This window comes from Anguilla anguilla, chromosome 9 (genome assembly GCF_013347855.1).
Source record: "Anguilla anguilla isolate fAngAng1 chromosome 9, fAngAng1.pri, whole genome shotgun sequence".
Taxonomy (NCBI): Eukaryota; Metazoa; Chordata; class Actinopteri; order Anguilliformes; family Anguillidae; genus Anguilla; species Anguilla anguilla.
Genome location: NC_049209.1, coordinates 4,567,903 through 4,580,102, shown reverse-complemented (window position 1 = coordinate 4,580,102; position 12,200 = coordinate 4,567,903). Strand labels below are relative to the sequence as shown.

At 49.0% G+C, this 12,200-nt stretch overlaps 1 protein-coding gene across 1 annotated transcript; it reads left to right on the top strand.

Annotated features, from left to right (window-relative positions):
• The first annotated feature begins 8,358 nt into the window (after nt 1–8,358).
• Nucleotides 8,359–11,892, top strand: spry4 (sprouty homolog 4 (Drosophila)). The gene is made up of 2 exons (XM_035432914.1): nt 8,359–8,557; nt 10,669–11,892. Exon 2 carries the CDS (start codon nt 10,710–10,712, stop codon nt 11,784–11,786), a length of 1,077 nt encoding a protein of 358 aa, XP_035288805.1. The 5' UTR covers nt 8,359–8,557; nt 10,669–10,709; the 3' UTR covers nt 11,787–11,892.
• The last annotated feature ends 308 nt before the right edge of the window (nt 11,893–12,200 follow it).

Genomic DNA, 12,200 nt, shown 5'->3' with positions numbered 1-12,200 from the left:
AGACTACTTCTGGATATGAACATCTACTGTAAAAATACGTATTAAATATAGCATAGTAATATTGTATTGACTATTGTGAAGCACTTTGTAGCCTGTATTGAAAAGTGCTATACAAATAAAGCCATTATTATTATTATTATTATTATTATTATTATTATTATTATTATTATTATTAATAATAATATTATTATTATTATTGAAATTACTATTAATAATAATAATAATAATTATTATTATTATTATTATTATTGTTATTATTATTAATATTAATATTATTATTATTCATATTCAAGATCTGGGCGTTTCATCCTTCCATTGAAATTTTTTTGACATAATACAAGGTCCTTGGACGACGAAATCTACACTATAAGGGACATGAAATCAAAATAGAATAGCATTTCAGAAAATATTTTCTCTGTGACATTTTAGCAAAGTATGAATGTATGGTTCCTGAGAGTGAGGCCAGGGAACCACGTGAATTGAAGTGCCGGGTTTCAGGAGGACGCTGCAGCAGGCGGGCAGCAGTCCGTTAAGGAGTCGTGTGTAATTATCGGAGCTCTCCCCACCTTGATTAGCACGAGGGTAAACACCGGAGACATATGGTAGCAAGATGGCCGAGCTCCCGGCAGCCAATCAGCTGCCTGCGTCCACCTCGCGTCGCAGACGCCACTCCAAATTAAGAGGTGGAGGTGGGGGAAGGGAGGGGAGACTGTGAGTGTGTGTGTGTTGGGGGGATAGGGGATTTGTGTGTGTGGGGGGGAGGGGTGGGGGAGGGGGGGTTTGAGGTGTGATGCTGAGGACAGGGACCACAGTGGCAGACTGAAGTCATTCCAAATTAAGTGGATGGGGGGGGGGGGGGGAGAGCATGTGTGTGTGTGTGTGTGTGTGTGTGTGTGTTGGGGGGGGGGGTGTATGGTGGGGGGGTGGGTTTGAGGTGTGACACTCAGGACAGGGACCACAGCGGCAGACTGGGTGTGTGTGTGTGTGTGTGTGTTTGTGGGGGGGGGGTGTATATGGTGGGGGGGGCAGACTGGGTGTTTTCTCAGGTGGCCGAGCTCACAGGCCTCCCGCCGGCCCGCAGGAAGTGGCTCACGAGCCGGCGCTGGCAGGTCGTTACCCCCGGATCAAAGGGCCGGCTGCCCCCCCCCCCCCCCTGGACCCCCCCAAGCCATCCCCCCCAGACCCCCCCCCCCCCCCCCCCGAGCCCCTGATGAAAGACGCGGTATAAGAATAGCGGCTTCCTACACTACACCCTCTCTCTGTGTGCGGGGAAGATCTAATCTGATTAATCCCCCCCCCACACACACAAGAGGACCTTAGAACAAACACAAGCCAGACACAAACAGGCGGTACGTTAAATTGTCCTTTAGAAGTTGCTCAGCGTGTGAGAATATACTGTACAATAATAGGGATTCAAAGACTTTTTTTTTCAAATACGTTGTAAATTTTTGGGGATTTTATAATTGATAAATCCTCCCAGCACATTTGTTGCCCGACAAAGTTCAGTGAAGCTTTCAGTGAAGATACGTAGCCTACGTACGTATGTTTTCTGTAAGTCGGTTAGCATTTGAACCACATCATATGCATTGGTTGATTAAGGGACACATAGTAAGTCAGTAACAGAACTACTCATCTAAAAAGCTGATTAACTTGCTGTAAGTAAGTGTAGATAATTTAGTAATATTATTATTATTATTTTTTTAACTCTTGATTAGTGCAACCTATTCTTGAGAGGAAGTGGGTTATAGCTGGGAGGTTGGGGGTGGGGTGTGGGGAGATGTGTTTCTAGATCATTTCGAAACTGCTGTCTCAGGGGTGGCATGTTGCTGATTCAGAAATGTCGCCTCGCCCCCCCCACACCCCAACCACACCCCCCTCCCCCCCCCCCCCCAGCTGGAGCTTATTTTAGCTGTTTTCCTGTCAACAGAGACACGCTGGGGATAGATAGCGCTGATCTGCTGGGGCTCAGTCTCGTCCAAGCGCTGCTGCTGCTGCTGCTGAATCAGGACTCAAATATAGCCCCCGCCGCTGGTGTCTCCCTGACAATACGCTAACGAAGGTCAGGCGGTCCCCCCCCCCCCCCCGGCCCCCCCCCGTGTCTCACAGCCCGCTGACCAGCACGTGCGCGTGGCGACTCACGCTCCTCTCTCTCCCCGTCTCCGCCCCCCTCCCCTGCCCCACCAAATTCGGCTCTGTCCCCCTGTAGGGGACATTACATCAGTATCCGTGGTTCTGTCCCCTGTAGAGGACATGACATCGGTCTCTGCAGTTCTGTCCCCTGCAGAGGACATGACATCAGCCTCTGCAGTTCTGTCCCCTGTAGAGGACGTGACATCAGTCGCCAATCTTCGTTTCAGGAAGCATGTATTATATATAGTCAGGAAAATGGCGAGCATTGTTGGGCTGGATGGCCTGTTCTCGTCATTATGCTATGTTATGTTATGTAATGTAATGTTATATTAAATCATATTTTCAGAAAAATTTTCACTGCAACGTCTTTTTTTGTTTTTTGTTGTCATCCCAGATACTTGCATTGCGTAAACATTAAATGTAAACGTTTAAACTTTTTTTCTGCAGAGTCATATTTATACAGTTTATACATAGTGACAAACAGTTTTCAATTAGTGTGCAGTTTGTCAGCTGCGAGACTGGGTTTCTTCAAATGCTAAATGCACTTCAGTGACACTGATGTTCTGATTTTAAATGGGGGGGGGGTGTAGCTTTGTGGAAGTGTTCTTATTCGGAAAAGTGTTTAATAGCCATTTCAAACCACGTGATGCACAGACAACAAAATCATAGACACTGACACAGAAAAAATCCCTGGTGAAATCAAGAGCCAAAATAAGACAGGGCGAGAACCAAAACACGGTAAACGCAAGAGCCCAAATATGGTAAAGGAGAGAGCCAAAACACGAGTCCTGGATTCAGACGTCAAAAGACGTAACAAACGGAGCGAAGCACTGAGTGCAGTCAGCAGAGGCAGGGGTGCATTTCTGAGGTTAACAACCTTTTCATAGTACACTCAGCTCCTGCCATAAAGCTACAGAGCAATTTTGGGTTAGCCCCTGCTGCGCGCCGTCCCGTCCCCCCCCACCCCCCCACCCGGGGCGCCACGGACCCGTCCCAGCGCCACAGGACAGGAAGTGGAGACGGCGGTTCCCCCCCTCTCTGAGCGGGGGGGGACCTCACAGGGAGCACACGAGCAGCGGTCCCCGGGCACGTCGAACCCGGTTCCGCCCCAGGGGACAGGACGTCCCGTACGGACCTCAGCGCCGGGGAGCCTCCTGTGTGTTTCGGGTCGGCCTCAGCTCTCGCCAGCCCACCTCTCGTTATCGCCTCGCCAAACCAGACACCCCCCTCCCCCCCCGCCGCTCCCTCCCTCCTCCTCCCAACTTTTCATGTTTGCATAGTCCTGTCCTGCCTCTTTCTTCAAGGTGAGAGACGGGACCCCAGTTTTTTTTTTTTGTTTTTTGGGGGGGCGGTTTGGTGGTTTTCTGGGGTGGTACCACTAGGGATTTTGGGCCCCATAAAAAGATCTCATATGGGGCCCCACCACCACCAGAATATCCAATGTTCTGATATTTTTTGAGGGCCCCTGTCAGTCAGGGCTTTTATCAGGTGGGGGTGGCAGTGGGGCGACCCCAAACCCCCCCCCCCCCCACCAGCCCCTTAAGGTGCCCCGGTTTGGGGTATAAGGGGAGCACCTCGGACTCCAGCTCTGGAGAAGAATGTGCAGAATGTAAGGTGTTTTGCGCGGGCTCGGTCTCTTCCTCAGGGGAGGGGTCAGGGGTCACCCTGTCTCTCGGGAACCCCCCCCCCCCCCACCACCCCTCCCCCCGCCCCCCCTGCCCGTGCCATGGGAGTAAGGAGGAGCAAGGGGCACCCATCACGTGGGACGCAGGACCCTAAATTTGCCCCGAGGCTCTACGTTTTAAGAGCCCCCATCCTCAGCCCGTCCCACTGTTTTCCAGGGCCAGGCTGGGATTAAAATAGCGCTTCCTGTTCAAAAAAACCCGCCCCGTTTCTTACAGTTTAAAAAGAAAATACAGAAATTACCGGGAAATCTGACAGAAAAAAAGCAAGACTATAAAATACTGGTTATCCCACGCCCTGGGAAAACAAGGGAAGCTCAGAAACACGGTGAAAAGCAAGAGACTCAAAATCAAAAAGTCTAGCTGTATCAAAAAATCAAACTGGAAAAAAAAAAACTTTCCTTTTAAAAAAAATAAATGTCTGACATTGATGTAAAAGTTTTGTTTTTCATAAAGGGGAAGCACATTGTTTATCAGCCCAATTGATAAAGCATTAATCTGCACCTGTATTTGTGTTGGATTTGTACTCAATCTCTCCCAGTTGTTTGCTTTGGATAATTATCACGGAATAGTCCCGCCCAAACAGAGAAGACAAATATGTTTTTCTGTGAGTGGAGCAGAGAAAAAAAAGGAAAAGAAACAGTCTAATTGTGTAATGTCATTGAACAGAAACATAATGACAAACAGGAAGTCAAACGGGCCCTTTAAGCTATCTGATCCTGCACACTTCTGATAAGCATAATGAATTTATCACCGGTCCTAAACGATGTGATCGCTCCGCTTTTGATTAAAAATAGAAACGGTTTACAATAGTTTCCATTCATTAGAATCTCCAGCGAAGGGAGAAACCCTTCTGTATGATGAAGAGGTCCCATTATGAGTTCTGGGGTTCTAGTCGAGGTGAACGTCCTACGCCCTAATTAAACTGATTTCACTTCCAACCGTTGGCCGAATGAACCACAGCAATGTAACACAGAAGTAATGATGCTCAATCACTCACACATGCACACACACAGACACACACACTCACAAGCACACGCACACACATGCTCACACACCCACACACACATTGGTGCTTGCAATCAGCAGAATTCTTCCACAGTTCCAAGGCCCATTTTGATGAACGCGATCCTGGGCTGCCAATCCTCAGCTGCTTGGCTCTTGCCACCCCGCCCCCCCACCCCCCTCCCACCGACTCCCCCTCTCGTAAAAAACACACACACCTTCTCCACCCACTCCCTCTTCCCCTGCTCCGACCACCCCCCCACCCCCCCACCCCCCCCACCCCCCCCCCCCTCGCTCTAAAGCACACAAACACACCTTCTGACAAACTTTGAAAACCTCTCTTTCTGCCGGACCAGGAAGTCAATATTTGAATAGTTGGAACTACCTGGCTCCCTGTTTGGGATCATCTTTGGTCGGGGCGGGGGGGGGGGGGGGGGCATTTCTGCCGAAAACATTATCACGGGTCTCGCTTATCAATGTCGTAATGACTGTCGAATCATTTCAGACACTCCTCTTGTTTTCATTGTTCCAGGTCCTTACATAAATCGCGTTTAACTGTGAAAGAACTGTAGGGCTCTTAAAAGTGCCATCATCACTAAGGCTGGAAATCAGTGGGCGAACGCAGCATGTACACACATTGCCACATATTTTTTTTGACGCCTAGCAGCAACGTCTCCTATACATATATATATATTTTTTTTTTCTTTTATATTTAGAATTTTTAACAGGTGCTCTGTAGTGCAGGCCTTGCGAAAGGGCAAGAGAAGGAAGGAGAGAGAGACAACAGGGAGAGAGAGAGCGAGAGAGAGAGAGAGAGAAACAGGGAGAGAGGGAGAGAGATAGAAAACAGGAAGAGAGATAATGGGGGCTTTTCATGCCTATCTGCATTGTCAATAAATACATTTTTAAAAAGTTTTTTTCCTCCATTTAATACTCGGCTCAGAAAGTTTGGGCCCGGCCTGTGCCAGGCAGACGGGGCAGCTGCGGGAACCCCGGGTGCGTGCCACCGCGGGCGGGACATGAAAGGGCTGGAGCTCCATTGTGATGCCCCGTCTGCGACTGGGCACGCCGCGAATTAGCGCCGTGCATTGTGGGACCTGGGGAAAAAAAAACACACACACACACACACTCACACACACACACCCGGGCCGTCTACAAAGGGAACCGCTCAGACTGAAAAGCAAACACGCGGCCGAGGTTCGGATCCCTCGTCTTTGATGACGGTTCCTGCCGCACAAGGGCCTGTTTTCCCAAGTGCTAATCCCATTTCCAATTGGCGGCCATTAACCCTGAATAGAAATCGTTACATAAGGGGAAAATATGGGAAGGGGTGTGGGGAGGGGGGGGGGGGGGCCGCGATGGGGGCGGTTTTACACTCTTTTTCACATTCGCTGAAAGGCCGTGCTCTTATCCAATTAACTTATTCTCGTTCCCGTCGCATTTACATTATTTGATGCCGCGGGTTAAATCCGCGACGCTCTGAATCCAGCGATCAGACCGTCTGCCGCAGAGACAGCTCCGCGGCCAGGCACGCTGAACCGAACGATTGTCCCTAAATAAATCATGACTCATTGAAATTAATGAGGTGAAAGAAAGGAGGGGGCGGTGCCTAATGACAAATATTTAAGACTAAAAGCTAATGGCCCACAAAAGAGCAAGCCTCCGGAAGGACTTTGTACACACATTTATTCGCTTCCGAAAAAAAAAATATATATATATATAATGGAAAAACAGCCAATGACAAGCACGGATGTAAGATCTATGTATTTGGGAAATTTATTGATAAGATGTCTTATAACGTTTTAATAATATTATCAATCTAACTTATGATTCTGACCTGGGCACTTTGAACTGTAAAGAACAAAACCTTGTTTTAATTAGGCTTGCTCTAACAATTCAGTAAATTAATTGTCAAGTAAAATGTAAGGTGAGGTCAATACACAAATAAAAGATTACTTTTTTGTGCCATCAACTAATCGTTGAGAGTAACTGTCGGATAACAGAATAATTATAGCAATGTTGTCATGGAAATGTACGCTGGCATAGTGACTGACAGTTAACCTTTGACTGCGATCGTCCAGCAGTGAGCAACCGCGAGTCCGGTGGGGGGAGGGGTGGGTAGGGTAGGGTAGACAGTAGGATGTTAAAAAGGAAATTTACAGTCATTTCCTCCGTGCGGTTTCGTTACAAATACAACAACATCCTGTTCTTTTGCGAGGCCCTGGGTGCCATGCCCGTGCGCGCGCTGCGTGCTCCTCCTCTGCTCGGTGCAATAAACAGGCGCGTGACTGCCAAGTAAATCCGGTTGAGATTCCCGAACTTTAAGTGTCCAAATAACCGCACACAATTGCGCGTTACTATAAGCTAAGCTCTTTTGAGTATGCGTTTCAGATAGCCTATCTAGAAATAAAGGTTTGAATTTGAAATATTTGCCAGTTGTAGTCTACATTAGCCTAACGTGCCCCAACGTACGAAATAAGCGTTCAGACGTTCCGCCAGATTGCCATACTAAATGTACAGGAACCATGTCGAAATGCGGTCGCATATAGCGTGGAGCGTTATTCGTGTAGGTTCTTGAACACGCATTTCCAATAGCAGAAACATGGCTCATATTTTACCACGCCTGTGCCTGAGAGCCCGCAGTAGGCTATATTCGTCATGCACACAGGGTATGTTGGCTGGGTTTGGCGTGGGTATATGTGTCGCGTGTCCCAAAACGAATAAAGTGCACATAGCACATGAGCTAAAAAAAAAAAAGTAATAATAAATAATCCAAGACTGAACTAATCCGCTGGGCGACGAATTACGCTCGAACTCGTCGTTACCTACTGCTTTTTCTTCGGAGTCTGGAGCGGAGCTGCGTTATATAATATTCTCAGCTGTCCTGCATTGCGTTTTTTCTCACAGGTATGGCCGTCCGTACAGCCGCTTTGGGAAACGCAACAATGGACGTCTCTTGAACAGAATCCTCGTCGCCCGACAGAAATGGACGAGAACACTCGGTCCCCGTTTGCTGCTTTATTGACGTCTGACGCAGATAAATGGCACGGGCGCAGGGTTCTCTCGTCAGAGAGGGGGGAAAGATGTGCTCTTCACAATCGTTAATAATGTTTTAGGGTCGAGCGAATTCCTGCTACGCAACAGAATGAACGTTTTATTTACGAAAGCGACTGAATTCGTACTCAAATATATGTCTTCAAATATTTATGAATTCGCTGCCGTGGAGGTTAAATGTCCGGAAATTAGCATACGATTTCAGGTCAAAGGCTCCTCGTGGGATAATGAATGGACGAATACATAAATAAATACGAAGCGTGGCGCGAGGCACATAGCCACCCCATTCATGTAACGCTCTGACATTGCCCTTGTGACGGAAAGCTCCAAATTCTTCCATTCATGAAATCCGGGCAACGCGCTTGCGCAATGAAATTCGGAGTCCTCCCATTCATAAAAATGTAGCCCCCGCACTTGCGCGCTGAAACATTATGCCCTCCCATTCACAAAAAAATCTGTCAGGGCATCTGCGCAGTACGTCCTTCACCCTCCCATTCATAAAAAAGCCATTTTCCCAAGTAGTTGCAACATCGTACCAAAAAGCCCGTGTCCCTACTGCAGTGCTGTTCGTGTCGATTGTGATAAAGGATTTTTCTTCTGGGTGGTTTTTTATCTGGAACGTCTATTTTGGAATATACATGATACCAATCACAAAAAATAAGGAAATGCGTTGTTTTTCAGAACAAGTAAGTAATTTTATCTAATGAAATATCTTGAGAATTATATTCAGCAATACAGCTTTTGAGTGTTATATACTGACGATAATGTTCATTTCGAAATGGTTATGCTTAAGGTTTATTTCTGGTTTTGTGGTTAGCCTTATAGAACGTCCACCGTCCAGGTTTTGCAACAAGCTGTTCCTGTATATGCAGAGTGTGTGTGTCAATATTTAACCATGGGTTCTATCGTAACAAGGTTGTGTGAGAGGAACGGGACAGATTAAAGAACGGGAGAAAAGCAGGGATGCATGAGATTATATTTACACTGTTCGTTCTTTAAGAAGGTTGTCTTCAGCCTGTCTGTATTGAACGTCTCGTGCAAACCGAGCAGCCTATTAGGAACTGGTTGGTCTCATAACGCGGTTTTTGCCCACCATTCACATTTCACTGAGGATCATTGCTTTGACGGCGCGGCGCGGCGTCTCTTTATTCGTTGATGGTCTGTACAAGTCAGGTGGCATTGTCATTTCAGCTATACGAACTCTCGACGATAAAGAGCAAATCTATCGGTGAACAGAAAGAAAATTTAGCCAGTCGTAGCCTATAATTTCCGAGAACCTCGGCCAATATTTGGTTCGCAAATCCAGTAGATATGGATTCATTCGCAAATCGTATTACCGCAACCTTTTCCTTCTGAACACAGCCTAAATTAACATGACAACATACGGAATACGATTAAGTAATATGTGTGTCAGGTGAGAATGTTACGGTTGAATATAATGCAAGACTGCAGCCTCGGTTGAGAATCCACCAGCCAATATAGCGCAGATCGAAGATTCCGTCAAGTAGTCCGTTTAAACGACACTCCTACTGTAAATTCATACAGTTAACGATAAATAGAAAGAGAAAGAAACGCACAGATACTCTCTGTATTATTGGCTGTGAAAATAATCAGCCCTGTGTCATCTGCAGTTTAAGCGCATATGCATTTGTCTCAACAGCACAGCCGAAGTCGCAACAGGTTTTTTTTTAACAGAATAAAATGCTTCATTTCCTGCATGTTTGTTGATTCGTGGATGGCCTTTTTTGCTAATAATAATAATAATAATAGAGACGTAACAATAATAATAATACAATTATCTGAGATGCCCCTGTATCCAAACGTTGTTTAAAATGCTAATCTTAATGCTACAGAGGAGAACAATACAATGTGTAATATTTGAAATAATATCCTGCAACACACGATTTTGTACCCGTCTAATTTTTCTACTTAATACGAATTTCCGAACGCTACCGGTTGAACTGAAATACAGGACAGTCGAAAGCTCATTCGCAGACGGGAAAAACAAACGCTTACATCACGATATCAAAAGTAAAACTATTTTGATGTGCAACACCTCAACGTCACCGGTTGAACTCAAATATATTACTGTCGAAAGCTCTTTGGCATAGGGATAAACAAACGTTTATATCACGATATCAAAAGTAGAACTATTTTGATGCGCAAAACCGCATGTCGCGACATGGAATCCGTTCCTAAAATACCTCATAAACTACAAAATTCAGAGTGAATAGGATAACGCTGATTTTGCACCGTAATCTCTCGCGGGCATGTATTCTTGCATGTAACTGTTCACACTCATCCAGTTTGTTCCAAAAACGAAATTCACGTGAAAATTTTCGTGAATGTCAAAAGAATATACATTTTAAATGAAATTATGCTTTTGAAAAGTAGAAAACCTTTGTCTCAGTTATTGGTAATGTAATGATTTATGCATAACGTCTTATGTAACATTTTAATGGGTACATTTGTAAATGTAATATAAATATGTAAAACCAAAAAAAAAGAATAAATAAATCATTTCATCCTGGCACAGCACTTCAGTCTGAAAACGGCACAAACAAAGTTGTTCAGCTGCTCTTTGGAATCTATACGTACATTCAGAAACCTACCACCCGATCAGCTCGTCTGCAATAGTGACCTTTTATGGGCAATGGGGGGTGGGAACTGCAAATAATTTATAGAAAATTCATCAACCCCCCCCCGCCCCAGCTCATCCGGTTTATGGCAGTGTGGCGGGGTGCGTACGGGTCTCCCTGGTGCCTGAGCTCACAGCTGGTCGCGGTGTTTCCCACAGGGCTGCTAGACTCCGGGCTCCTCTCTCTCTCAGAGTGATTTATGAAGGAGGACGCGGCGGACCCGAAAATGGAGTCCAGGGTCCCCCACCACATCCCCGGCGTCCCCTCGGCCGTCCTGGGGCAGCCCCTGCTGGACAGCCGGGTCCCGTACGGGCGCCTGCAGCACCCGCTCGCCATCTTCCCCATCGACCAGATGAGGTCGTCCCACGCGGAGAACGACTACATCGACAGCCCCGCCGTGGTGTCCCAGCAGCCCCACAGCCAGAAGGCGGCCCGGGGGGGTCCCCACGAGGCCCTGCTGGGGGGGTCCCCGCACCCGAACCCGCACCCGCACCCCCACCCGATGCGCTGCGACCCGCACGACGTCACCACGCACCCCTGGATCTCCTTCAGCGGCAGGCCCAGCTCCGTCAGCAGCAGCAGCAGCACCTCCTCCGACCAGCGGCTGCTGGACCACGCCGCCCCCACCCCCGTGGTGGACCCCGGCCTGGCCAGGACCCCCCCGGCGGCGGCCGAGCTCCTGGGCTCCAAGCCCCCGCCCCCCCTCCTGAAGGCGTCGGCCGACCCCCCGGCGGCGGCGTCGGCGGCGGCGGCGTCGGCGGCGGCGGCGTCGGCGGCGGCGGCGGCGGCGGTGGGGAAGAAGCACGCGCTGCTGTGCGAGGACTGCGGGAAGTGCAAGTGCACGGAGTGCACCCTGCCCCGGACGCTGCCCTCCTGCTGGGTGTGCAACCAGGAGTGCCTGTGCTCGGCCCAGAGCCTGGTGGACTCGGCCACCTGCATGTGCCTGGTGAAGGGCGTGTTCTACCACTGCACCAACGAGGAGGACGAGGAGGGCTCCTGCGCCGACCGGCCCTGCTCCTGCTCGCAGGCCAACTGCTGCGCCCGCTGGACCTTCATGACGGCGCTGGCGCTGGTGCTGCCCTGCCTGGTGTGCTACCTGCCCGCCACGGGCTGCGCCAAGCTCTCGCAGCGCTGCTACGACTGCGCCAGCCGGCCCGGCTGCCGCTGCAGGAACTCGCCCCCCTGCAAGGGCGGCGGCGGCGGCGGCGGTGGGGGGGGCGGGGGCGCCGAGGGCAAGGCCGGTGGGGGGGCGGTGCCGGGGAAGCAGCCGTCCTGATGCCCTCCTCGCCCCCACAAACCCAAACCCAGACCTAGCCCGCCCCTCCACCCACGGCCGTACCGCCTGGTTTAGCTCTTTCGCTTTATTGGCTCTCTGGAGAAGGGGGGGAGGGGGGCGGGATCATCCCACCACCCGACAAAAAAAAGAGAGGATTTTGGACCCCCCTCGCCCCCCCATCCTCGACCCCCGCCCCCTCCCCCCCTGTTCTGGAAGACACAGGAAACCATGGTACTTGCAGAGGATTAAAACAGATTGTCGCCACTTCGGCGATGTCGCGTCAACACCGCCCGACAGAGAACGATCCGGAAAAAACGGTGGGCGCGGCGGCTCGGTCGGTTTCGGGTGCCAGTCTTTAAACTGTGAAGAGACTGGAACGGAATAAGGAAAGCTAAAAAAAAAAAAGAAAAGAAA

Excerpts from the sequence above, each read along its gene's own strand:
- spry4 (XM_035432914.1), top strand. The coding sequence starts at position 10,710 with ATGAAGGAGGACGCGGCGGACCCGAAAATGGAGTCCAGGGTCCCCCAC.